At 41.7% G+C, this 27,613-nt stretch overlaps 3 protein-coding genes across 3 annotated transcripts; 2 read left to right on the top strand and 1 right to left on the bottom strand.

Moving 5' to 3' along the window:
- Positions 1 to 53: 53 nt before the first annotated feature.
- LOC105899110 (transmembrane protein 87A) lies at positions 54 to 7,850 on the bottom strand. The gene is made up of 20 exons (XM_012826245.3): positions 7,685 to 7,850; positions 7,054 to 7,114; positions 6,864 to 6,958; positions 5,493 to 5,609; positions 5,343 to 5,390; positions 4,858 to 4,911; positions 4,627 to 4,756; positions 4,327 to 4,388; positions 3,999 to 4,182; positions 3,750 to 3,849; positions 3,456 to 3,549; positions 3,125 to 3,196; positions 2,845 to 2,953; positions 2,615 to 2,673; positions 2,370 to 2,473; positions 1,682 to 1,764; positions 1,421 to 1,485; positions 1,093 to 1,145; positions 798 to 828; positions 54 to 619 (listed from the first exon to the last, which is right to left on the bottom strand). Exons 1-20 carry the CDS (start codon positions 7,787 to 7,789, stop codon positions 578 to 580), a joined length of 1,668 nt encoding a protein of 555 aa, XP_012681699.2. The 5' UTR covers positions 7,790 to 7,850; the 3' UTR covers positions 54 to 577.
- A 266-nt stretch (positions 7,851 to 8,116) lies between these two features.
- ganc (glucosidase, alpha; neutral C) lies at positions 8,117 to 16,866 on the top strand. The gene is made up of 24 exons (XM_031579768.2): positions 8,117 to 8,333; positions 8,578 to 8,640; positions 8,731 to 8,833; positions 8,917 to 9,044; positions 9,387 to 9,563; positions 9,933 to 9,954; positions 10,058 to 10,118; positions 10,198 to 10,294; positions 10,433 to 10,616; positions 10,942 to 11,086; positions 11,175 to 11,410; positions 11,523 to 11,649; positions 11,898 to 11,977; positions 12,058 to 12,201; positions 12,307 to 12,403; positions 12,533 to 12,634; positions 12,821 to 13,064; positions 13,434 to 13,498; positions 13,662 to 13,738; positions 13,821 to 13,895; positions 14,388 to 14,501; positions 14,761 to 14,873; positions 15,190 to 15,293; positions 16,413 to 16,866. Exons 1-24 carry the CDS (start codon positions 8,299 to 8,301, stop codon positions 16,517 to 16,519), a joined length of 2,700 nt encoding a protein of 899 aa, XP_031435628.1. The 5' UTR covers positions 8,117 to 8,298; the 3' UTR covers positions 16,520 to 16,866.
- Positions 16,867 to 16,954: 88 nt separating this feature from the next.
- On the top strand, positions 16,955 to 27,542 carry capn3a (calpain 3a, (p94)). Its single transcript, XM_012826251.3, has 21 exons — positions 16,955 to 18,246; positions 19,650 to 19,719; positions 20,331 to 20,449; positions 20,553 to 20,686; positions 20,940 to 21,108; positions 21,285 to 21,368; positions 21,604 to 21,698; positions 21,828 to 21,905; positions 22,025 to 22,185; positions 22,467 to 22,636; positions 22,769 to 22,780; positions 23,002 to 23,210; positions 24,333 to 24,369; positions 24,823 to 24,900; positions 25,104 to 25,161; positions 25,271 to 25,335; positions 25,619 to 25,687; positions 25,765 to 25,843; positions 25,980 to 26,096; positions 26,361 to 26,419; positions 26,517 to 27,542. The coding sequence occupies exons 1-21, from the start codon at positions 17,995 to 17,997 to the stop codon at positions 26,541 to 26,543; spliced, it is 2,142 nt and encodes a 713-aa protein (XP_012681705.1). The 5' UTR covers positions 16,955 to 17,994; the 3' UTR covers positions 26,544 to 27,542.
- The last annotated feature ends 71 nt before the right edge of the window (positions 27,543 to 27,613 follow it).

Here is a 27,613-nt window from a genome sequence, read left to right as displayed (position 1 = left end):
TCGAAGTAATGTGTGTAAAATAAAATAGTTCAACAGATTACATGACAAAATAGTATTTGATAGAAAGTTTAATCCCCAACAACAGAAATTCACATAAAGAAACTGCATAGTAACATCATTACAAACATTATATAGCCTACTGCCCATTTAAAACTTAAACATAGTGACACAAAAATAAATAAGTTAATCACCCTATTGACCATCCCTGTAATAGACTGCACACAAAGTATCATTAAGAATGGGGGAATTTTGAAGAGAGAGTGACATAAAGCACTGAATGACAGACATGATGCACCAAAATTTTACAATCGTATAAGTGATAATGCATGGTGTTGCAAACAAGAAAAGGCATAATGTTACACAGGTTCAAGTAAGAAAATCTTGGCAGCCTATTTCGAAGTGAACTAACTGGCAGCATTGACTTAACACTGCTATACCATGTATACAAAATAAAATGACCAGATGCCAATCATGTGCATCTAAACAGTAATATTTCTAGGCACCAGGCAGACCACATAAAATGTACAGCTGCTCAGTGTACTGATGTGTCACTCCTGCTTTTCCTCTTCTTCCGTGTCTACTCCATTTTAGATCTTTCCATTTTAGTTTTCTGAATTTCCTGCAGAGAAAAAAAGAAGGGGAAGGTAGGATAAAGGAATAAGTGAGAGAATTATGTATAATTAGGTATGGTCTAGCAAGGGCTGCTACAATAGAACATCTGACTGCAAGCTTCTAATAGATAAGAATGTGACTAGAGATCACGAGACAGTGGGAGACGAAGAAAGACATTCCTTTACCTCCTCCTCGTCCAACATAACAGGAAGGGCTCTGTGAACGAAAGGAACAAGAGAATAAAAAAAAAAAAAGGTCTCAATATATTTGTCTGTGTATTACTATCTGTTGTAGATCTGGTCATATAATATACAGTACAATGTGCCTATTCTGAAATCTTTCCTCAAATGTCTCTACACACTGTGAAAAATGTGCAGCTGTATTACAGTACTTATTTGACTGACCACTACTGTTCCAATGGTGTTCAAAGGACACTCTGATTGACCACTACTGTTCCAATGGTGTTCAAAAGACACTTACACATCAGCCACAGTTGTGGGAATGTTTTCTTCCACCCACTTGAGGTCTTCATCCTGTCCCCACAAAAAGAAAATGGCATTTCCCACATCTTAGCTCATGAAATGCAAATATGTCCAATCAAAAATACATCAAGCAATGCTGAAATTGGCTTTAGTAAAAAACTTAAAAAATGTAATACTAGATAAAACGACATCAGACTGAAGTTACTAAACCCACTGTTTACAAGTAGATATGTTAACTTTAACATAGAATATACATTAATATTGTGTAACATTATAAGAAATGCACTGATTATGGCCCTTTAAATAGATGCATAGATGAACCTCACCTCTTTACTGAGAAGTTTCTGGGCCCCATTTGTCTCCAGCTTTGAGCCCCTCATCTTCATGCCCTCTGACCGCCATCAAATCAAAGCCATTGGTTGTGTGAGAAACATTATAATAATAATAATAATAATAATAATTCATTTCATTTGTAACGCACTCTTCATTCAGAAGAATCTCAGAGTGCCATTAGTGTGACCCAGAAATGTCCACGCATCACAAATGTCTAAAAGTTCTAAAAGTTGTTGGTTTATGTTCTAACTCACCAAAAGCCGTGTTCAACATGGGTTCTTTGGCTTCATCTTCATCTTCCTCATCGTTATCATCTATGAGAGGAGAATGGGAGAACCTGATAGAAGCACGGGAAAGAACCAGTGCATTAGTCAATATTCCAGTATAAGGTAGGAGCTTGAGTGAGATGTGATCTACATTACAGTCTTATTCTACAGACAGCTAAAGCAGCAGTATCTATACAACCCACCACAAAAGCAGCCTTTATGATGTCCTGTAATGGCTCCAGTGACACCATTTCTGATGCTGCCTTCATGTCCAACGCAGTCTACTCTGGCAGCTCATAACCTATCCTAGTCAGTTACACAGTTTATCTGTGTATATTATTATTACACTGCTTATTAAGTATATATTATTTTGTCCCGTATTTGTAGATTATTTCGACTGTAATAGTTCTGTTTCCTTTCTTTACAGACCACAGGCACAGGCCATAGACCACTCATTTACACACTGAGGCAGGTTCAATAAATGTGTTCTTCCACGCTTAATCCCTGGTACCATACCATATATTATTGACACTATTAGATCCTGTTCCTCTAGTTTCCTACTGTGTCTATTGTTCATTGGGGACTGGATATGCCTGCTTAAGATAATTTGACTAATATGTTACATAACAGGAATGCCCCCCCCCCCACACACACACACACACACACACTAACTAACCTCTGGCTGTTGACTGAAGGCCGCAGCAGCACCATAATGACAAGCAGGATGGAGGAGAAGAGTAGCCTCCAGAAGGCATCATCTACCCAGAGATCCCTCCATCCCTGACAAACACACAGAGATGATCAAGACAGCACATTCATGTATACTCACTCTCCTCTTAGCAGTTTGCTGACCTCAATTAAAATAAAACCCCTTCCATATACTGAAATCTATCTTAATTAATTTAGTTAATTCATACTCACAGTCTGGCAATCAACAAGTTTGAAGACTTTGGTTGTCCAGATAACAAATACAATGGAGGCTACAAAAAATGGACATCAGCGTCATAAACTCAAACACACATGCATGCGCACACACACACTCACACACACACACACACACACACACACACACACACACACACACACACACACAAACACAAACACAAACACAAACACAAACACAAACACATATACATTACAATCATCCTTACCTAACACTGAAAAGATGAGTGTGTTGGTAAAGTGCCGATATAGAGAAAGCTTCACTAAATTTCTGCGTAGCGTAAGAAGTCTTGTTGTTTGGGACAGACTGATGAAGATGTGCACATCACTTAGTCAAGGAACATACCACACATCTGGTGCTAGTTAGGTTTTTACAAACATCTGTACAGATGTGTACACCTGTACATAAGCAAAATCACAAACAAGAACATATTTAATCAGAGATTGTCAAGTATGTGCTCCTTAATGCTCATTCTTTAGAAAGGATATCCACCACATGACACAGGAGTCAATGAGGGAGAGGCTCAGATTGGCCACCAGCGCCACAGTGCCATAGAAACCCTGAAAGGTGAGGGAAGTATTTGTCACACATTCACTCATCACCATCACAGGCCAACTTTAAAACATGTTAAAAATAAAGGACACAGCAGGCTGATGTAATGTTACAGTCCTGAACAAGTAAGATGCACATAAAAATCTAATACGTAGAGCCTCCTCCAATGTTAATAATTTATATGTTATAATCTAACAGTCATTTAATCCTAACTTGACACTGAAAAATCATGTGTGTTGTCAGGAGCTATGAGGAGCTGCAACCCACCCCCGTCACCCTGAGGACACCCTCAACAGAGGAGAAGAGCAGGTACAGCAACCCCACTGCCACCAGACGATGGACGGTGGTCCCCAGCCTAGGCCTGTGGAAGAGAGTAGTATTCAGCACCAACATCCCTCTCTGTCTCTTGCAAAAGAAACAATAGCTTCTTCTTTCAGTGAAGAGGACTGGGAGCAAGAGAGATGACAGGTCAGATATGACACGTGGGTGTGACAGTGTCATGTTATGTTGGGTCTTGGGCCATTTCTCTGGGTGATGTGATTCAGATGCTGGCAGACTCACCTGACGATCCCATAGCCGAGGCTGACAATGAGCATCAGGATTCGTGCTAGAGATCTCTTCAGTGCAGAGAGCAGCTCAGCAAATATGACAGCGCCTTGGACTTTAGGAAAATATAGCAGTTTTAAGAGACAGTGAGCAGTAAGACACAGAAAATCATCTTTCTACATGTATTGATACTAGGGACAATATAGATATGGAAAAAGGTCATTGTAACTAGCAAAACCAGAGGAGTAGAGGGTTTGGACAAACCATAATCGCCATGGTAGCGAATGCTCTGGTACTCTGAGTAAAATACAGCCTTTTCCAGCATTCCCAGAATGATCACGGCACCAATCCAGTACTGGATCCTCAGTAGGTCTCTCCAGTAGCAGGCCGACCAGAGCAGCCACAGGGCCCCGAAGAACACATACACGATGCACATGACCATGTAGAACTGCCAGGGAAGGAGGTCATATGTGTTTACAAAGACACAAGGAGGCAGGTGGCCTAAAGAATGTTTCAGAAGGGTGTCTATATGAAGACACATAGCCGCCACATGGCAGAGGTCAGGCAAGGAGAGATCCAATGGAAAACTTACCATCATGAGGGGCCAGTCTGCAGGTGAGGAGTACTCACGGGGACCCTTCATCTCCACATTCACTAAAGATGAATGCAAGTATACATGCAAAAAAACACACACACACACACACACACACACACACACACACACACACACACACACACACACACACACACACACACACACACACACACACACACACACACACACACACACACACACACACACATTTGGGGGTCAACACAAGCTGCATGTAAGATTACAAATGGTGTAACTGGCTTTCTGAAAAACAAGGTAAGAAAGAAGTGTCTCACTTACTTATGAAAGGATATTTAGCCTGATTACCATTAGGCCTTTCATCTTCTCCGCCTTCTCGTCGGCCTATCTGGACACTCACTATGAAGAGGTAAGGGCTATCTGACCATGCCTTGGCCACAGCACCTATGGTCTACCAAGATACAACACTCACTTAGCACACATAACTATGGTTATCAACACAGTGCACACATTGTAAAAAAGAACATGCTAAGGAAAGAGTTAAAAACTTACTGGTTTGTCTTCAAACAGGATTGTCCCACTCTGATTCAGTGCACTCTCATCGGCCTGTGCAACATTCCAAGTCAGGGGAAAAGCATGAATGTTGTCCCTCACCAAAATGTGTTTATTACCCAAAACATATCAGAACCTTGTCTTAACACAGACCATGCGTAAACAAAAGACCAGGTCTTTTATATTGGTAGTTCATATTACAAAAGTTCAAAGCTTCACCACAAAACACCAACATAAATATAGAACATAACACTTCCCTGTATTTAGGTTTCTCCTCAATTATTAATTACAAAGCCTGAGTCTGATTAAAATGGTTTTAGTCCTCAAGAGTAAAACATATTATTTTATCACTGGCTTTAGATCAAATACCTGAAATCATAATGAAACTGACTTGAAAAACAGTCTTAAGAACATTGAGTTCAAAATCAAATCTCATCTGTGACAACAAAATAGGCTCTAATGAATGCAATTCCAACAAGACTCACCACAGGGCTGACAAGAGGGTGAGCTGGCACAAACTCTTTGTAGTATGACTGAGAGGAGCACAAACAGACACATATATAAGCCATAAGAACAGCAAATTGGTTAAATGGTTATGGCACTGGCATCTGTGCGCCTGTCCCTCCCCTACTAACTTGAGGAGTGAGGAGGGCTGAGCAGTTGTCAAAGTAGATGAAGCTTTGGCTGTAATGGCCGCTCCAGCCCTCTTTCAGCATGTCATTTCTTCCAAACAAGCCCATGGCCTTGGAGTCCTGCAAGTGGGGCACAGCAGGACGTTTGTCAGTTTGGTAATTCTGGTGTTGTTGTGTCGCGTTCGAATGTCACAGGAATGTTAAGCAATGTATTATCATTGAGGGGGCCCGTCCACACCGCCAACGCTAACTATATCAATTACTGTAAAGTTTTTTAATAATCACTCTAGCTCATAACAATGGCAACGTCCGCACCCCACACTATAACAATAACATGAAGAACAATATAATTGTTCAGACTGTGTGAAGAGCCAATCAGAATCCATCAAATTTTAAAGGCATCACATTAAAACATGAGTTATATTTCTAAAAGGTAAGGAAAGATTATGAAATCAATCATCAATCAATATCACAGGCAGTAACCGTGTCTGTCCACCTTGTTCCTGGCCTGGCATGCCTTGCCCAGCTTGACCTTTCACAACCCATCAAACAAGGCAGGCTTGCTTAACATATTATAGCGTTACTTAAATCACATTAATTGTAACCTTTACTATTTGTAAAATGAAAATGTGTCCAAAAACGATGCTTTTTTTCAGTTTGATAGCCAGGCATGATAAAAGATTATAAAGACTTAATCTGCATAATTATATCATCAACAGCATATCCAATCTGATATATTTAAAAAAAAAAAAAAAAAAAATGTCCTTAGATGGATAAGTATAACCACAATTCAACCAAGTAGTCTATAAACTGTTAATTAAACAAAGGGTATTCCAAATCTAAGGATCCCCCATCACTACTAGAGGCCCACAGAAAGCCTGATAATCAGAACCTGTAAATCTTGCTAGGGGAACCTAACCGAAAATTCCGTCAGGGGGCCTGGAATTCGTAACAGCGCCCCTGTCACTGACAAACACACGCTAGACATTCATGGATATATAGGACCTCACATGCAAAACATCCTTTTAAAACAATAAATGTCTACAATGATCACTAGCACTAAACCATTTGCATTCATAGCTGGGGGCCCATGTTTCCCTTTATGTATTGCAAGGGTTAACCCTGAAGTAGCGGTGCAGGGTTTTACGGGCTTGTGCCCGTAGGCCTGTGTACTAATTCAGGCCAGCTGAGAGGTTTTCCCTATAGTTGGTCAGTATGGACGCTCATATTGTTATTGTTATTGTTATAGTTACAGTTGTCATTGTTGTTGGCAGTGTGGACAGCCCTTAAAGCTTGATGCATTACTCTGATGAAAAATGTAAACAAAAATGACAATGCATAAATACATCAGGAAAAAATTATTTCTCTACTCACTGGCGTGTTAAATACTTCATTGAAGCAAACAGAGGAGCGAAGATACCAGGAAATGTTGAATGTCATGTGTTCATTACATGGCATTTCACTTTTAACTAGAAGAGAGGAAATAGAATGTTTTGCTCAAGTATTTTTCAAAGGAATGCCATTACTTTGATAAAGACAGCTGAGATCGATCTCCTTGACTCACATTTCATGAAGATCGTGGTGTTAGCATAGAGTGTTTTGCGAAAGACTGCAGAGTCCTCATCCTGAAAGCAGATCAGTTAAGGTAGTCATAAGTAGCCAGAGCCAAACAAACAGGGTCTCTGTCAATAGCTTTGCACCGCTGCATTATGATAGGAAGAGGCCACAAAGCAAGATATAAACATCCAATTTTGTATTTACCATGGCCCAAAGGCATCTCCATCTCGTGATAGAATGAAAGGTAACATGTTACAAATATGTTGCGGGATCTGCTGGCTTTGCACAGACTGGTTGTTGCCCTCTTGAGAACTGCTTTGTTTCTATAGCTATGCCAATCACCGTCGTAAACAGTACGTGTTTCTGCCTTGTGTTATTCGTATGTCCGAGATAAATAAACTGCATCCGAACGATGAACTACAGACACTAGGCTGAACACTGCCATCTTTAAGGAGATGGCTGCAAAATTCAACAACAGTAGCCTAGGCTATGCACCGACTACACTGACAGGTGACAATTCATCCATACGCGAACGCTTGCCTTCAGGGAACGAAAACAAGCAGCTGAAGCATTTTCTTCGGAAGTTATCATTACCTAACATAGGTTGAATTTAAAATCACTGCACTGCAAGAACTTACCTCATTTATTTCTACATTCCACAGGGATACTTCTGCTCCAAAATTGCAAGGAATATGGGAAATAAAATACAAGAAGCATGACAGGCATACCGTGACATATGGCATTTTCACTTTACTCAAATCAGTTCCGTCTTATTTCCGGGTACTTCAACAAAGCATCAGTAGAGGGCGACTTTCTGACATTTTCCAGATGTTCGCCAAGGATCTTTTACATAGACATAAGAAACTCCATTTTACCCAATCTGATTATGAAGGATTACGTTAGTTGTCACCATTGTGAATGCAAAGGGAACTGAAATAGTAGCAATGGTCTTTACGAAATTGCATGTGATGAAAAAGAAAAACAGACCTGCCTAATGCAAACACTACATTAACCAAGAGGGTACTCTGGCGCAGTGTGATGATGAAAGTTGTGTGTCAGTTACCTATGGTTTGTTTGCAAAATTCATGAAGGACATGCATTTACGCAGGAAAATTTCCTTTCAGGCCTGTTCACCTGTGCGTTTGTGCGTCTTTAGTACGCAATACTGACAGGGCCGTTTCTGCCAAATGTTATTTGTTATTGGCAACACTTCAGTGGAAGTACGTGCCGACACGTTCACCGAAACAAGTTAATGGCAGATGAAGCGTCTACAGAAAAGACGGAGAGGTAGCATGCATTACAGTGATTACAGTGTACAGATTACAGTGTTTCCCTGCAAATGAACTTCAAAACTGTCTCCAGTGAAGTTAACAGAAACATTTTCTATTAGTTTGCGTAGTCCAAAGTATTTCGACGCATGCAACGTCATTTGACAATGTAGCCAATCAAAATAAAATGTAACCATACAGTAAGTTAGTACAAACATTGTATTGACCAAAACAGTAATTACCGATTTTTCTGTTTGTTTCAGCGTCGTTCCTGATGATGAGTGTAAGGAAAAGTACAAGAAAAGTGAACATATATCATTTTACAGGTATTGTCCAGTTACTCCATCTGAATGCACATCTTTATAATATTCCAACTGAATGTGCATTAATTGTAGGCTACATTTGCTGGTTTCTAGGCGGCATAAACAAACCCCTGGAGTGCAATACTGTGTCTCTCTGGAAAGCTTAGTACTGACAGAGAAAGGGGCCAGCTTGGAACTCTTTGAGCCAAAGTCTAAGGTAGGCCTCATACACATGTGCTTCAGTGTTAGGAAGAAAAAAACACATGTCCTGTAACTGATTGCAATGTGTGTCACTCACAGCTGCATTTGCTTTTGCAAGTGAGGGCCTGCCGGGAGAGAACTGTAAGAATTTCAATAGATGAGATCCACCCAATTAAAGTACGCTACAGAGTTCCAGATGTTTTGATTGGAGAGCTGGTGTATGAACAGTAAGCCTGAAATTGATTGGTTCAATTACCTAATTTGATAAACGTAAGTCTGCAAGGACATACAAATTATGATAACATAATTACTCATACATAATTACTCATTACATAGTTACACTCTACATAGCAGTAATCCTTGTCAGTAGTCATAGAACATGAGACTACCAAATGGTAACTCACTTCAAACAACTCACCACCCTGCCAAAATGGTTAGCCAATGAGAGAAATTAGGAAATGGGGATATTTTCATTGGTAATCAATTGACCACCTATCCAAGTCTAGGGAAGTTCTGTTGGTCTGCCTGTCATTCAGTTCAGCACCTGATACATAGTATTTGTGTGGCAGGTTACGTGTGGAGAGAAAAGGTCAAGGTTTTGTAACACTGTCCTGGGGCCTGGGGCAGCACCAGGTGCGGATCCACGAGGTCCCTTTCAATCTGGAGGTTCTGTGTGGGGAAGAGGTGACAGCCGCACTCAATCCAAATGGGCGGCTGTTGTTTGAGACCCTGCAGGATCCTCTAAGGTGGGTTTAGACCAGAGTAGAGTGAGAGGAGACTACCATGAAGCTGTTCCTTTAAACGGGGAACTAAGCATTCACCGAACATCACAGGCATCAAGTCACCCGGTAGTCACCAGAAAGAACCTTCCTAAAAGTGCAGCATATTCTACTGTGCTGAATTAGGCACATGGTTCTTGCTTCAGGGTTTCATTTAGAAGTTGTTGGTGCCTAGGTTAAGTAATAGTATGTGACAGTGTGTGGTATATTTTGGATACATCAAAGCTTCAGCAGTAGCACCGGACACACTTAATGCCGTATTATATCACAGTTAAATGACTGATAATGTTTTTAGTTTTTCAACTCACTCACTCATCCTTTTGCTTGCTTTGACAGGAGTAACTCCACAGGAAAGCAGGTCAGGTGCCTTCCATTAGATTTCATTAGCCATGCATTCATTTGTAAATTGACAAAAAATGTCTTGTTTGTTTATTCAGTGACTTTGTTTTCTGTTATATTAGGGAGATCAGTCAGGCCAATGGCAAGAGACCCTTGGAGAGTTTGTAGATGCGAAAGCCGATGGTAGGTGCCCTCCTATTTTTTGCACGTTCTGTATAATCCGTGACTTCTGATAAGGCAATTAACTGGTTTTATACCCTAGGTCCAGGTTCTGTGGGAATGGACTTTTGCCTTCATGGCTTCAACCATGTGTATGGCATTCCAGAACATGCAGACCGACTCCGACTGAAAGACACCAGGTCATACAGTATCACTGACACTTATAAAAAATCTGAATGTTATTTCAATAAATATGGATGGATGGTGCTGTACTAATTAAGCTATTAATACTAATTCATTTAATTAAAATGTTGCTGTCTGTGTCTGGGCTTCTGCAGTGATTGTGAGCCATACAGGTTGTACAATCTGGACGTTTTTGCCTACCGTACGGACAGCCGGCTAGGCCTCTATGGCTCTGTGCCACTGCTATTCGCACACAAGTCTGACAGAACCTTGGGGCTCCTCTGGCTTAATGCTTCTGAGACCACTGTAGATCTGCACTACAAGCCCGAAGATAGTGAGGTAACCTGAATGTTGGTGATGGCCTTCATCTCATATTCATCTGGTTTGACCCATGTTATTAAGCTACTAACTTAACAGATATCTATTAGGTATTTATTGTGTATGTGTTGACTATCAAATCCTCTCTCAAAACCCACCTTTTCAGGATTGCATTTTCACTGTAGTTGCCATGCTGTTTTTACTTGCACTTTTAATTTTAATTGTTTTGTTATTTGTTTGCTCCTGTTTTAAATTGTAAAGCGTCCTTGAGTGACATGAAAGGCGCTGTGAAATAAAATGTATTATTATTATTATTATTATTATGAGTTTCTGTAACTCTTCTCAGGAAGACATGGCAGCCCCAGGGAAAAGGAGCAGAACGCCCATCCAGACAGACGTCCACTGGATCTCAGAGAGTGGAGTGATTGACTGCTTCATCCTCCTTGGGCCCACGCCTTCACAGGTCCTCTCTCAGTATGCACAGCTGACAGGTGTGGGTTTCATTTAATGGCTGCCTAAAAGGAATGCACTATTTGGTGGATGAACGTTGTGTGCAACCAAATCTGCTCCTTCCGTTAGGTTACCAAGCTCTTCCACCACTCTTTTCCCTTGGATACCACCAATGCCGCTGGAACTATGAAGACGAAGCAGATGTGAAGTCTGTGGATGCCAGCTTTGACCACCACTCCATCCCCTATGATGTGATATGGCTGGACATTGAGCACACAGATGGGAAACGCTACTTCACCTGGGACTCAAAACGCTTTCCCAACCCTGTTGAACTCCAACAACACCTGGCAAAAAAGAAGAGGAAGGCAAGGCTGTTAACACTCTCCTTTAAAATACATTTCAGTCATTGAAAGATACAGTAGAGAAATCTTAAAATGTTATGTTATGTTAAGTATCAGTAATCTCTGTCTGTTTCAGCTGGTGGTAATCAGTGACCCCCATATTAAGGTTGACCCTGACTGGCCCCTCTACTGTGAGGCGAGAGATGGAGATCATTTTGTGAGGGTCAAAGATGGAGGTGTCTACATAGGCTCCTGCTGGCCAGGTCAAGTCTGAGCAGCTTCATCTTATAAGTGCAGTTATACTACTACTTTTTTTACAGACATTCAGCTAACTGTAGTTTTAAACAGTTAAACAAAAAAAAGTAAAACGTGCAAATTGATTTAATTAGCCTTGTGTCATATCTGTGAAACACGAGAAACACAAGACATGCAAAGGTTTCTTGACATTTTGCATTTCTCTGGACCCAAGTACTTCTACTGTTTCTCATAGATGTTTTGCCTCATTTCACAGGTGACTCCAATTACTTGGACTTCAGTTGTCCACAGACGAGGTCTTGGTATGCCAGATGCTATTCTCTGGACAAGTACAAAGTGAGTCTCAGAACAACTGGCATCATTCAGCTCATTTAGTCAGTTCTACTCATCACAGTTGACATGTGTTTGCGTATTAGGGGTCTACGGAATCTTTGTTTGTGTGGAACGATATGAATGAGCCCTCGGTTTTCCATGGTCCAGAGCAGACCATGCCAAAGAACACAGTGCATCGTGGGGGCTGGGAGCACCGGGATCTACACAATCTCTATGGGTTTTACCAGGTGTGTGGTGGCTCCACTACATTAAAAGAATACTCGGCGGAAAGATATGGAGCTGGTGCCCAGTTAACAGTGGAATCAAAGCTCATGTCCTCTTGCTTCTTTCAGCACATGGCCACGGTGGACGGGCTGATAACCCGCTCTGGTGGAACTGAGAGACCCTTTGTTCTATCACGCTCTTTCTTCGCTGGATCTCAGAGGCTTGGTAAGCCAGCAAAACACATCCGGAGCATCCTGAATTATGTGTCTTGGTTGGTAAGTGTGAGCTAGTGGGTGGATGTACTGTATGTGTGTTTTTACACCTACCTGTATTAGCATTGGTTGTGTGTTGTAGGTGCAATCTGGACAGGAGACACAGAGGCCACATGGGATCACCTGAAGTTCTGCATCCCTATGCTGTTGTCCTTAAGTCTGGCAGGCATTGCCTTCTGTGGAGGTAAATTGCACAAGATTACCATTTTTTGGCCCACAACAACAATGCACTTTTGTGAAAGTCAGATATTTAGGAGAGACTTGTTGAGTGCACACACAAACGCTGAAGGATCCATCCCATGTGGAGGATATTAGGTTCATTTTAAAGCAGCTGTATTGCTGTATCACATTCACATCGAATCTCCCTCAGCTGATGTAGGAGGCTTTGTGAAGGACCCCGAGCCAGAGCTGCTGGTGCGCTGGTACCAGGCGGGGGCCCTGCAGCCATTCTTCAGGGGCCATTCTGACAAGAGCACCAAGCGCCGCGAGCCATGGCTCTTCGGCGAGGCTGTGACAGCCAGCATCCGCTCAGCCATCCAGCAGCGCTACTGTCTTCTGCCCTACTGGTACACCCTCTTTCACCAGGCTCACACCTCTGCCCTGCCTCCAATGAGGTAGGAAATCAAATTGGAAATATAGAAAAATATGATGATACTCTTTACTCTGAAAAGTATCAATTCAGGTTGTTCGATGTTCATAATATCCATGTAGCATTGTGTTACCCGCGATGGCTTAGGGGTAGTTCAGGATTTAATATTAGAAATAGCTGAAGAGGTGGTAAGTGGCATTCATACCGACAGATTTTTAGGAAGTGCAGAAGCCATTGCCTGGTGCTATCCTTGATTACCAAATGACAGGACCAGTGTGCATACCTTCGTTTAGAGCTGTAGTTTCAGTTTTTGGACATAGCAAAAATACACATATTGACACTAGCGCAGTCATAAGTTCTAGTGCCCTAGCCAAACAAATGTTGTTTTTACTAGACCCCTGTGGGTGGAGTTCCCTGGAGAACAGAGCACCTTCAGTGTGGACCATGAGTACATGATTGGTAAACATAACACAGCATGTATTATATTATTATAACTGTATTAATTCTCCTGTTGTAGATGATGTATTACTGTTATTTTATCTCTATATAATGATATTGTTATATTATTCCCATATATTTGGTTGTGGATTCCTGTGGTTAAGCCTTGTGTTTCTCTTCATAGGCAGTGCACTACTTGCTTGTCCTGTAACTGCACCAGGCATTAAAGAAGTCATGGTTTTCCTCCCAGGCTCGAAAGAGGTGTGTGAGATTCTGCTCAGTAAGTGAGTTTTAAGATGAATTTAAGTAATTGAAGTTCAAATGTATGCATTTCTTTTATCAGCTGTGGTACGATGTTGACTCTGCTCGAGTATTCAGTGGAGATAGAAACCTGACTTACCCTGTGACACTGGACACTGTAAGTCAGATTTTCATAGTTTGTTCCCTCATGCAGTCATTGGAATGCATGCCCAGCCCACTGCTACACATAATCATTTTTGCTCTCTCTTTCTACCCCTCTCTCTCTCTCTCTCCCTCTCTCTCTCTCTCTCCCTCTCTCTCTCTCTCTCTCTCTGTCTCTCTGTCTCTCTGTCTGCTTTACTCTTTCAATTCAATTCAATTCAATTCAATTCAATTCAATTCAATTTCAATTCAAATTGCTTTATTGGCATGACTGCATACAACACAACGTTGCCAAAGCATGTTTACACAAAATGTACAATCGCAATTAACATAAATAAAAATAAATAAAAATAAATACGTTATAGATGGTAACAATGTGGTATATAAACATATAACAGGTTCATTGTTAATCATTAAACATTAAATATTAGTTATGTGGGACAGGGGGTTCACATTACTGTGGAGCTCATGATGTGCTTTCTCCATCACCCTGTGGTCTCTCCTGCAGGTCCCTCTGTTCCAGCGCGGGGGCACAGTGGTGTCCAGGAGAGTGGGCCGTGGCACCTGCTCCTCTGACTTTCAAAAGCTCCCCCTCATCCTGACCGTGGCACTGGACTCGAAGGTGAGGAGCATTAACTCATCCGTTCCGGTTACAGCTTAGAGACACAACATGGAACTAGTGCTAACCCCTGGTAATCAATCAACAGTACTTTTTAAAAATGAGTTTGTTTGTTTCAATGTTGTATACCACTGGTGGGCTACTGTAGACTATTAAACTGTGAGTAAACTGTGTACAAGAGAACTTCATATGGACATCAACATCCCATGAGCATGTGAAGCTGTAAGAGATGGTCTGTCATGAGTCATGTTTCTCCTGGCAGGGCTGTGCTGAGGGGCTGCTCTATGAGGATGATGGGCACTCCTTCGATTACCGTGACAGGAAGAAGTTCTCCTTGCGCAGATTTGCCATGAAGCCATGGACCTTTGCATGCAGGTAAGAGGGACTGTTGCTGAAAACTAACCCAGGTTTTTGACGTTAATCTGCTGTTGAAACTAGTTTGAGGCTGATTTTCAGAGGTTTCATCAACACTATTCCCTCTATTTTCATCATACTTGCATGCTTATACTTTTGAACTATAACCACACATCATCAGCACATAGAGCAGACAATTACATTTCCATAGGTATGGATTAAAGAGCAGTGCAAGAGTCCACATTGTTTCCAGAACAGCCCTGAAAGCTGTACCAGGATCCTGGTGTTTAGCAACATCTGAAGGGTATATATTGTCATGGCTTATCTCCTTCCCCAGTCATGTGTGTGAGGACAGCACCTTCATCTCTGGCAGCTCAGTACAGTCTGTACTCATCCTGGGCATGAGAAGAAGGCCGTCAGCAGTGACAGCTCACATCTCAGGTATCCCACAGGATCGCAGTACTCACACATCTTCCCTCATTATTATTTTTTTTTTGTATGTCTGTATCAGTAAGGCCCAGTTGTCATTTCTATATGCAGCTTTAAGGCACCAGTTGTGTTATTAGCTGTTCCAAGAATCAATCAATCAATCAATCAATTTGTTTATTTGATCAAGAGGGACGGTGTACATTCATGAACATTAAAATGTAAATGCACCCAATTATAGCCAAAAGGCTAGTTTCCATTGGCAGTCCCCCTGCCAGAGTGAAAAAGGCTATACAACCAAAAAAAAGGCATGAACTTATATAGGCTATCAAACATAGAATTGACATAAAATAAAATAAAATAAAATAAAATCCCAATATACAAGTTCTACTGCGTACCCACTTATTAATTAAATTAAATGATGGCTCAGTTATTTCACATACTCAGCTATGATATGTATTCACATATGAAGATGACATCAAAAGGACTAGGCTATGTTCATTCTGCAGGCAAATTGGATTTGTGTCTCAAATTAGATGTTTTGAGACGACTCTCCGACAGTTATTTTCAAGTGATCCGATCGGGTTTGTGAGTCCAGACATCACCAACCACACCACAAATCTGTATGGGTTGCTGTGGTAACGACGTATGCGTCAGTAACTACGATAAGTTCCCTCCAGCTTTGCCTCCCCCAAAGTGCAAATTTTGTATTTATTCTGTCCACGGCTCCTCCATAGCGCCGTCAAACAGTACTGAATCAATGAATCAATCAATGTAAGTTCTTTGGCGTTTTTCTTTTCAATCGTTGTAAGTTCATTGGCACCATGAATTCCAGCACCCCCGTCACTCTACATTTGACGTCGTCGACGTGTGTCGCATTGCGAGTGACGCAAAAGACACTGAAATCCGATTTGTGCGTCCAGCGCGTCCGGACTGAGACGCATCTGTAGAAATTGGATTGGAATCCGAAGGGAATCGCATTTCAAACCACCTCCAAATCAGATTGGAAAAATATATATACAATCTGGATATGCCAAAATCGGATTTTGGACTGGCACTCTGAACAAGTGTCAGCTAATGTTTGTTGTGCTGTAATGTTGAGCAGAGAATACATTTTGCCATTCCTGTTCACAGGTATCCAAGTTACACTGATGTTCCAGTATAGAGAAGACCAACACACATTGACTTTGGGGGGGCTTGATCTGGAAGTGGGTGGGGACTGGGATATCACGATGCAGTAGGGACTGTTTTGTTTCTAGCATGCAAATTATTCTAGAAAAGGTCCTCCCTGCTGGCTAAACATGCGGCTAAACCTGTGTGTTGACATATTCTGCTTTTGACATGTGATGACATATTCTACCTTGGATCCTAAAAACACATTTTAAAGTAATCTTGCAAGGGTTGTGCTAGTTAACTGACAGAAGGATGATCAATAACCTATGTCTTTGGTCATTTCTAGAGGACAGTCAGGGTGGCAATGTAAAGACTGTGTCAAATGTTTAAAATACTTTATCTTGAAATTCAAAGTTTGATCTGTGGAATGTGTGCATCTTCTGTTCATTTAATAAAGTACATAAAATATTCTCTACTTTTCATTGTTAATCAATTGTCTGTTAGGGCCGCATGCAAAATGGTTTCACCAACACAAACTTTCAAATGCTGATGATGCCTAATGGCTTCACAAATGATCAATGAAAGTCTTTTGAAATGCATTTTTTTTGGAAACGGTGAATATATTAGGTCACCGACCTTTGACCTTTGCCATGTGTGATACTTAACAAAGCAGACAATGAAGTCAGAGTAGGAACTGCTGTTTTAGCCCAAATGTTCAACGTAGTGGTCCATTTTACTCTCAAAAGAATGTCATGTCATACCAAATAGAGTAGTTTGGTCATGTGGTGTTACACCTTGGCAGACAACCCTATGACAATGACCACCCTCAGTATACATGACGGGTGATGAAATGAGACCCATCCCTGAATTGGATGCTTTGTGTTACATGGTGGCTTGTCCATGGCTATCCAAAGTGCCCCACTTAAAAAAAAAAAAAAAAAAAAAGCTGCGTAATTTTGACTGGGACATAACGCGTCAGTCTCAATGTCAGATTCCCATTGCCACCACCCTCCCACCGAAAATGAAAAAAAAAAAAACAACATTGGTTTGTCTCTCAGGATTAGCCTGGTGGCGTTGTGCTGAGACTGCTCAATGCAGCTCCATTGAGGACAGGTTTAAAGGGCTTGAATGCCTTCTGCTGAGGCAGGCCATCCCACCAGCCGACCCACTCTTTGCAGCCACTGCGCCACGGCTCACTCCCCCTTTGTGTTCCCCAACAATGCTGGCACGAGGGCATCGTTAGGGAACCCTCATTGTTCAGTGGCCAATGGGAACCCACTTTATGAGTGTGTATGTATGCCCATGTAGTTGGGTGTGTATGTGTGTGTTTTTGTGTGTTTGTCTGTGTGTAGGTGTGTGTGTGTGTGTGTGTGTGTGTGCATGGCCAAGGGAATGTTAACATACGTGAGATGAATGTCTCATTCTTCTAGTGGCAGTGTCCACTCCATAACCAGGTGCGAAGGGACGTCATTTGGAGAGCCGGCCAATCAGAGATTAGCAGTTTGGATTTATGCCAGAGATTTTTAGGCTTGTAAGATTTTACCAGAGGTGGCCAAAGCCAGTTTTTTATCAGCAACAAAAAAAGTCCATCAGGTGAGTCGTGATGCCCTATACTCCGTCTGGCTTTTTCTGCGACCGGTTGATCCGGGAGAGAGAACGCAGGGACGGGGAAGGATCCTTGAGCAAGCCTCTGCGCTTCAGCGGACAGGACTTCAACCTCCTCAAACAGGAGTGCCTCCAGAAGAAGACCCTGTTTGAGGATGACACTTTTCCGGCCTCCGTGGAGTCCTTGGGATACAAAGAGCTGGGTCACAAATCCAACAAAGTCAAGAACATCGTCTGGAAGAGACCCAAGGTAGGATGGGCATGTATGGGAGACATGGTGGTCGCAGGAGGACATGGAGCTGCTGCTTTTCCTGTTTGGGAACTCCTGTGATGGAAGTGTTAGCTAGCTGAAATGAAGCTAATGTAATAACAGATGGAGAGCTATAGTAATTATCCTCACTCCCAGGAGGATTTGTAGGGTACAAAACGCTGTTTGGATATCTAGAAATTTCAATTTGAATAATCTTTGAATATAAAAACGTAACAAAAGCACAGTTCAGTCTTACGCATGAGCTTGGAGTTTAACTCGGAATGGAGATTCAAACCTGCTAGCAAGCATTTTTGGAGAATGCAACTAAATACTTCTGTAAACTCTGTTGAATATGGCAGCTAAAAAGTATGCTGGTTGTCTGTTACTAACTAGGTGAGGGGTGAAAGAGCAAAAAAAGAACACATTTTTTAGTTACCATGATATGTTTTTTTTTTTAAATGAATTCATTGTTATTTTAAAAGCTATATGTTTGAGGGGAAGGGCTTATTGTTGTATTTGTCTTTCATGTGATCATGGGTAATTGTATGGATAGCTCACTGTGTGATCTCATACACAAGAACTGAGTCAAATGCTTTGTTAAACTGTCAATGTACAATGCCCAAACTATTCAGTTACTAAAGGGTTTAAAGCATCTTATTGAATTATATATTATATATATTTATCTAATAGATATAGAATAGAAAAGCCTTTATTGTCATTGTATTCACATACAATGGAATTTGGATACAATTATAACCTAAATGTATAATTTCTTTTGCAAAACATGTTACAATATAGCACAAATGATATTGAAGAAAGAAAAAAGGACCAGCAGAGAATCCACTGGCCCAAATAGCCATCAAAATGTCCATCACTAGTCATTTCTTATAGCATAACAATGGTGTTGGGGGACCCATAATCACTATTATGATGGCCATGTGACTTACTGTGTCCATACCAACATCTATGCTCATACTCTTAAAACTACAGGCATCCCTCCAGACACGCCATGAAGCTGTTAAAATAATTAAAATGGTTCCACACAAGGTTAAATACAATGTCATATTACAGTACACTGCAGTTCAATGGTAACAACTGCTGACTGTATGGTAAGGATGGAATGTATGGTTGGATTCACTTCAATGAATTGACTCACAAATACATTTGTCTTACTCTAAATTAATCTCCCTTTCTGTTATTTTAGACTAAGTACCATCCCTGTAACTATACATTAGATGTCCACACTTGTCTATCTATGGGGATTTCTTTCAGACTTTGCACCTAAAAAAGATAAACAAACCAATTAATTCCTTCCTAACTGTCAGGCTAATTTAGTAATTTAGTAATTGAATTACTCTTGTAAGTATTAACTTTTGCACTTCTAATATTTCTTGATTTTACAGGAAATTTCTGATAATCCCGAATTCATTGTTGGAGGAGCCAGCAGGACAGACATTTGTCAAGGAGACCTGGGTAATAGACTCATACACAATGTCATTATTCAGTGCAGACACAACAACAGTGTCCAGATGAGATGTAGTCCAATGATCTGTAATGAGAAAGACTACGTGTGAGTGAGAGAGAGGTGGTGAGGTGGAGGTGCACAGAGCCAAGAGTGACCCAGGTCATCAGGAGTGAGAGGCTGCGGCTGAGGCTTGTCTGACCAGGCTAAAGTGCGGTTGATGGGCCCTGGCTAGACCCTCTCTCCGGGCCCCTGTGCATAGGCCCTCTTCACCTGGGGCCACTCCACATTGTGCTTACTCTACTGGAAGGGAATCTAGGCTGCAGCACTTCTCATTGTTCCTGCGATGTACATGAAAAATAAAAGGCATCCAAGGGGACAAAGGTGTGGACAGGGCATGGTGCCCCCTCCCCCCCTAAAATGAACATTGTCCCCCAGATCAAGCAGACACCACCCTGGCACATTTCCTAGGGCCCGCAAAATACTGATGTCAGCAGGGTTGTGTTATTTTGCCCATTGCAAAAGCAGTCCAAATATGAAATATGAAAGCTTTTGACTAATTGTTAGTGAGAGAATTAGGGTGACTGTGATTAATTGTCAGGTGTTTCCATGGTGTGAATAGGTGACTGCTGGTTGTTGGCTGCCATTGTTTCTCTGACACTCCATGAGAAGCTGCTCTACAGAGTTGTCCCAATAGAGCAAAGTTTCAGTGATGGCTATGGTGGAATCTTCCATTTCCAGGTAAGTGCTGGCCACCAACAGTGATGTTCTGTATGATAGCATAGTCACCTGTGCGACTCTGTTACTTCCAAAAATCCCTCTATCTTCCATGTGTTCACTGTAGTTCTGGCGGTACGGTGATTGGGTGGATGTTGTCATCGATGACCGCATCCCCACCTTCAACAATCAGCTGGTGTTCACTAAGTCTGCGGAAAGGAATGAGTTTTGGAGTGCCCTTTTGGAAAAGGCCTATGCCAAGTGAGCTTTCTCCAGATTTTGAAAAAAAAAACAAGTTGTTAATCCATTCTTATTAATCAGTCTACACTAGATAGGGCCATGGTATATTTCGCATTGCACCATCAATCATCCACAAGCTATTGTGACTATCACATTTTAATGTCCCCATTTGTGGTCTAATCTGTGTACATGTGCATATGAGTGTTTTGGGTTTATTTTGGGGGTAATTCACAATAAATATATAATTAAAATGACATCCCGTCCCCTTCTCCAGGCTGCATGGCTCCTATGAGGCCCTCAAAGGAGGCAACACCACAGAGGCCATGGAGGACTTCACTGGAGGAGTGACCGAATTCTATGAAATGAAGGAAGCCCCAAAGGAGCTCTTCAAGATCATGAAAAAGGCCTTGGAGAGGGGTTCCCTCATGGGCTGCTCCATCGATGTAAGAGAGCTTCTGTACCCATTGCACTGAGACCCATTCTTCACAGCTAAATAATGCATCATCTATTTGGTGGTTGGCTGGTTGGATGGCCTCTAACAGACACAGATGGATAGTATTAGGACAGATGGATAGATGGATAGGTGTGTAGAGTAAAACTGATGTCTTTATTTTCCCAGTCTCTGGTTCCTGCTCGCTTTGAGACACGCACAGTGACAGGGCTTGTGAAAGGACATGCTTACTCTGTGACAGCTGTTGAAGAGGTAAGATGCTATGTTTAAGTATTAATATCTTTTATTATTTTAAAATGAATACATACAGTATTGAGCCGGTACTGAGACAAGGCCAAATAATATGTTTCCCTAATATCCCTTGATTTGTGTTGTAAGTATTGTTCAGCAATATTTTTAGTTTTGTGTTTCACCAACCATGAGATGTGTATTATAATGTATCATGTACCGTGAATTTTAAATTGTGGCATGGTGTGTTTTTGCTCAGTGTAAGCAGTCCCAGCACAAGGACTCCAAAGTACGCCTGGTGCGTCTCCGCAACCCATGGGGTCAGGTGGAGTGGAATGGACCTTGGAGTGACAAGTGAGCCATCAAATCATTTTTGTTAGGTTTTCTATGCAAAGCTAAAGCTAAAGGTTCTAAAGTTGACTTTCTCCACTTACTGTTACCTCAACAAAGTCATTCTAATGTAATTTTACCTCATCGGTTTAGCTCTAAGGAGTGGACCAGCATCTCTAAAACTGAGAAGGAGAAACTTCAGCATCAGAATGCTGAGGACGGAGAGTTCTGGTGAGCAACATGTCAAATAGTATATTCAAATGCATGTCTGTGTTCAATTTAGCATGTTGAAGCTGGACTTTGTAGCAGATGTGCATTATCTATTAAAACGATCTCCATTTGTTACTCAGGATGTCATTTGACGATTTTAAGAAGAATTACACCAAGATTGAGATCTGTAACCTTACCCCTGATGCACTGGAGGATGACAAGATACACAAGTGGACAGTGTCTGTGAACGAGGGGCGCTGGGTGCGAGGGTGTTCAGCAGGTGGCTGTAGGAACTACCCAGGTAAAAAAAAACACCGGACAAACACACACACACACACACACACACACACACACACACACACAAAACTGTCAAATGTAAAAATGCCAGTGTAAATAACCATTAGAGAAAAGTTACACAGCCCCTGCACAGCACAATGTTGCATGTGAAGCTTTAGTACACCTTAGAGAGCCATACATATGGTATGCAGTGTATAATGCAAATAATTCTGCAGTGTAAAGGAAATATGTGTTCACTGTCTGAATAGCAGCAAGATCCATGGTAATATATTTTCGTTTCTGTAGATACTTTCTGGACCAATCCCCAGTACCGTCTGCGACTCTTGGAAGAGGATGATGACCCAGAGGACAATGAGGTTGCCTGCACGTTTGTCGTGTCCTTGATGCAAAAGAACCGTAGAAAAGAGCGCAAGATGGGTGCTAACTTGTTCACCATAGGATTTGCCATCTATGAGGTGCTGCTACTGCAAGTTTTTCACTATTTTTTTCCATGTCAGGAAGAAATAAGTTAAGTAATTGAAATTCACATTAAACAAAGACATTTTAGAATGTTTATTTTAATATGTTTGTCCTTCCTGTCTCCGTAGGTGCCAAAAGAGGTATAGTATTTTGTCTGAGACCATCAACATGTTTTGAGACCTGCTCAGTATCACGGCTACCTCAGTGTATGCGTATGGTTACACAAACTGCCATCCTCGTTTTTTGTCACTACATTCTTTGTTTACTCCATTCATTAAATTAATTAATTATTGACCTGTTTAGACACTGTATATCACAACCTCCCCCATGTTTCCCCTGTTGTCATCCACCCCTGTGCCAGATGCACGGAAATAAGCAGCACATGCAGAAGGAATTCTTCCTGTTCACTTCCTCAAAGGCTCGCTGCAAGTCTTACATCAATCTGAGGGAGGTGACCCAGCGTTTTCGACTGAGTCCAGGAGAGTATGTCATCGTGCCTTCCACCTATGAACCCCACCAGGAGGGCGAGTTCATCCTCCGCGTCTTCTCTGAAAAAAGGAACACCTCTGAGTGAGTGGGGGCGGAGGGAGAATTAAGGGTACACTATGAGTATCTCTGACTTTGGTGACCGGGATTTTATCTAGGTCTCTTGCTGTGCTGGGGTGTTTTGAAGTGTTCAGTGCTTTCAGATTTGTGTGAATGTATTCATGTATATTAATGTTTATTATTCATGTAAATCATTGGCTAGTTATAGTTTCATGGCGTATGTAAGTCAATAATGATTAATATGTTATGTCTATTTAGTAGTGATTTGAGAACTTTGTCTCTTTGGGGGTGGGAAGAGAGAGGCAAGGAGAACGGATTGGGTTGAATAGGGGGAGGAGTGCGGGTGAGGGTTGGTTCGATTGGGGGTGTGGGTGTGGGGACAAAACCACCAAGGACAAACAATTTTAACGGCGATTTGATTTGTAGACCTGGAAGAAATCGGCCCCAGTTCGAAGCTGTAATGGAATCTTTTTTAGGACAAGCGACTTCAGATTTGGGCACGATCCGGTAAACATTCCCTTTCAGTATTAAATTTCCATCTGGTCTGCACCCAAATTGCCCCAGAAAAATGAAGACGTGACCAACTGTGGATTCACCCGAGATGTGCTTCCAGTGCCAGGATTCTTGGGAAGACGCAGATCAAAGCAACTCATCAATTCCTCAGTAATAGGGCATTTGGTGTTTACAAGCATTTTATTATAGAGGAATTGTCAACATGGAAGCATGGAAGAAACATGTTAGGTCTACCATACTGTAACTGAATCAGAGTTGGCAGAGTGGACTGTCGACTGAGAGGACCAGCAGAAACAAGAACACTACAGGAGAAAAGGCTGAAATCAAAGGAAATACGTCTTCAGGATCAAAATCTTAAATTCTCTTTAAATATGCTAACAAATAAGCTTTTCTTCACAGTTTTATTTAAGACGGTAAGTGTTTGTGATTTGAAGTTGACACTGAAGTAAACTTCAGTAACTAACGGCACATGTAAAGGAGTTACAATTCTTTACAAAAGTGAAATTCCACCAGCTGTTAAATCACAATTGCTGAAGATGCCAAAGGAGGCTCTGGCACGGTCTTGTAGTCCAGCTGCTTTTGAACTCATGTGGGTTACTATGATGATCACTGTTTTCATTGATCTCTACTTAGGGAGATAGAGAACAGGATCGAGGCTGACCATCCGGTGGTACGTATCCTTATATTAACACCTTCAACTTAGTGTCTGCCCTTATGTATTTGCAGTTACACTCAATCTCACTCAATATATCCTCGTTAAGAACATGTGGAGTTCATCAGGGTTGTATTCCTGGACCTTTATTATCTTGTCAACTTTGTAGAGAACATTTGTTTTACGTGTCATTAAAATGGAAATAACACAATTGAATTATTTTTAGCAATCTGTTTATTTGCATTTCCTATTGATACAAAAACATTAATAGATATCAAAACATTAGTAACCAACAATAGAAAAACTGTTAATTTAAAGACGTACTATGTTTTTATCCTTCTTTTCATAATACAATTAATGTCCACAAACCTCTAAATATTGAGACTTCATAATGAAGGAAAAACATGCTAGGGCATATAAGAGCATGACTTCTCACTATGTCTGTGTGTGTTTGCCTCACGTGCCATCCAGCCAGCACCAGCTTCAGCAGGCGAGGAGAGTGAGGAGGATCAGCAGTTCCGGACCATCTTCCAGCAGATAGCGGGGGATGTGAGTACATGGAGACCAGGGAGTGCTGGGGGGGATTGTGAGTGTGAGTATGGTGGTAATGGGGGAAGTGGTTACTTCTTTTCTGTTGCTGTCATACCTACACTCCTAGATGGATGTTCACTCACACGGACAAGTGTGGAGATGCCATCTATAGCGCATAGTCTGCAAATACCCAAACTGGCTCTGTCCTCTCCACCTCACAGGAAATGGAGATCTCAGCCAATGAGCTGAAGAATGTCCTGAACAGGGTGGTTTCCAAACGTGAGTAAGATGATTCCCTGTCAGACATCATGCTAATGCTAAGTCCATGTATTTCTTAACTCTCCACCTTCGTTTCTCTTTTTTCCCCTTTTTCATTCTCTGTACACAGATAAGGAAATGAACACAGAGGGCTTTAGCTTGGAGAGCTGTCGGAGCATGATTGCCCTCATGGATGTATCCTTGGTATCGAGAACATCAGCTAGCTGTATCTGCGCAGTCACTCTATTACAATGAGATTGCCTGCGCAGTCAGAGCATATTGCGCTGATGCTACTGATAAGACTATAAAACAATAAAAAACACATAAGCTGCCAGATTCCACTACATCTCAGTTGTACTTGGCAGGCAGAGATTAAATCATATTGTGCATGTCTCTGCTCTGTACCCATACCCATTTAACTAATTGATGGAAGTGATTGGTTTAACATTGTTTTGGTTTCTTAACCATATCTGTCCAGATGGATGGGACAGGCAGACTTAACCTACAGGAGTTTAGGCACCTGTGGAACAAAATTAAACAGTGGCAGGTATGTATGTCTCTAGCTACCTTCACTCATTGTCAATCTCTTTGATCTCACTTATCGTTATTATTTTGTATTTGCAGGGAATCTTTAAGCACTATGACGCTGAGCAGACTGGATGCATTAACAGCTATGAGATGAGGAATGCTGTGAATGATGCAGGTTAGACCAAACTGGTATTTTTAAACATTCCCTTCAAGCCTTACCAGGCTATAATAGTGTTTTACCTAGAGACTGACATCAAATGGACTCTAATGGACTTGTCGCTGTACAGTTATTCGTTTTGTGTACCATTCAGGTTTCCGTCTCAACAACCAGCTGTATGACATCATCACCATGCGCTATGCCAATGAGAGCATGAACATTGACCTTGACAGCTTTGTCAGCTGTCTGGTGCGCCTGGAGGGCATGTTCAGTAAGTGTGAGCCCAAGGCTGTCTCACCGGACATACAGCAGACAGTCAGTCAGTCTGTGTACTAATACTTTTTTTTGTCATTGCACACACCCTAGGGTCTGCAGAAGATGCAGAACATCTTGTGGTGCATAGTCAAGTAGTATTTTTACATAAATACTCAGGGATATGTATGACAGGTTGTATGACAGGTTGTTAGACACAGAGACCGGCACTGATCTCTTGGGCTTGGCCTTAGCCTGATGCAAACACCTTTTTCTCTTTTAGGGGCGTTCCAGGCCTTTGACCAGGACGGGGATGGCATGATCAGGCTCAGTGTTCTTGAGGTGAGAAGAAAGACCATGCATGAGCAAACCCTCTTTAGATCAAGTTTTACATAGCTGACAATGGATTAAATCATGTCCTTTTTCTCCATAAATACAGTGGCTCCAGCTGACCATGTATGCCTAGACAGGCCCCTGTGGCCTTCTGGGCATCCAGGTGAGCCACATCTCCTCTCTGCAAGGACCAGAAAATTACCTGCCTTTACCTCAACACTCAATGTGCCAGTCAAGCCCAGCAGGAAAACATCTCTCAGCACAACACAGTATCTGTCTCTTCTGTGTCGAGCATCCTCTAGTTTCCCTTCTCAGCACGTACCATCATTCACCATTTCCTCGACTCTCTTGGGAGTTCTCCCTCTGTAATCAACTCTCAGGTTCCTTACAGCAGCCTCTCATCACCCATTCATTTCACATTTGTGGATTGTTTATTTTCTCCCCCCCCCCCAGCATTGTTCAACTTTTTTCTCAGGCACACTATACACACATACAACCTCTGTTTTTTTCCAGTCACAATACCATACCTCACCATCACCTCTTCTTATAAACCCCCAAATTATTATCTTATACAAATCTGTGGGAACTTGCTTGACACCTTTTTACCAAAGCTAGATTCCACAACTCCTACCCACCATATATTGTTATTTTAGTTTTCTTTTGGTGTCTAAACCCAAACCCACTTGCTCTCCACAAGATCACTCTCTGTGTGTCCTCAAGGGCCATAGACGCAGCAGCGCTTCCACTCAGGCCAGTGTATTCACCCATTATTCTTGTGGGAGTTACGTCTTCTTCGTTGGTTTTTACTACCTAGTCAATAACAGATTCTGCCAGTTCATCAGACATACCTTCAGACTGAAAGAGAAAATATTCAGCAGTCTTTGTGAACTCTCTCCCATTACTGTAAGCGGATGAAGCACAAAAGTATTATGGTGAAGGGGCAGCATCCAGGCTTTGCGATTGGGGAAAGGCATCCAGGCTTTGGGAAAGGAAAGAAAAATCACCAAACATGGAGACAAACGTGGGTTTGGACTTAAGGTTTTTTTGTTGTGGTTTCCTATTAAAAGCTTTGGGTCGAATGAGTGTACTGGATTTTTAACACTTTTAATGAATAAATAACTGTTGTTCTTGGTTGGAGTGCTTCTCGAGGAATGCAAATTCTGGATGTTTTTCAAATATTTTCAGTGTTACTGTGAAACACAC

The sequence above is a fragment of the Clupea harengus genome, chromosome 14 (assembly GCF_900700415.2).
Source record: "Clupea harengus chromosome 14, Ch_v2.0.2, whole genome shotgun sequence".
Taxonomy (NCBI): domain Eukaryota; kingdom Metazoa; phylum Chordata; class Actinopteri; order Clupeiformes; family Clupeidae; genus Clupea; species Clupea harengus.
This window is presented reverse-complemented; position numbering and strand designations above follow the sequence as displayed.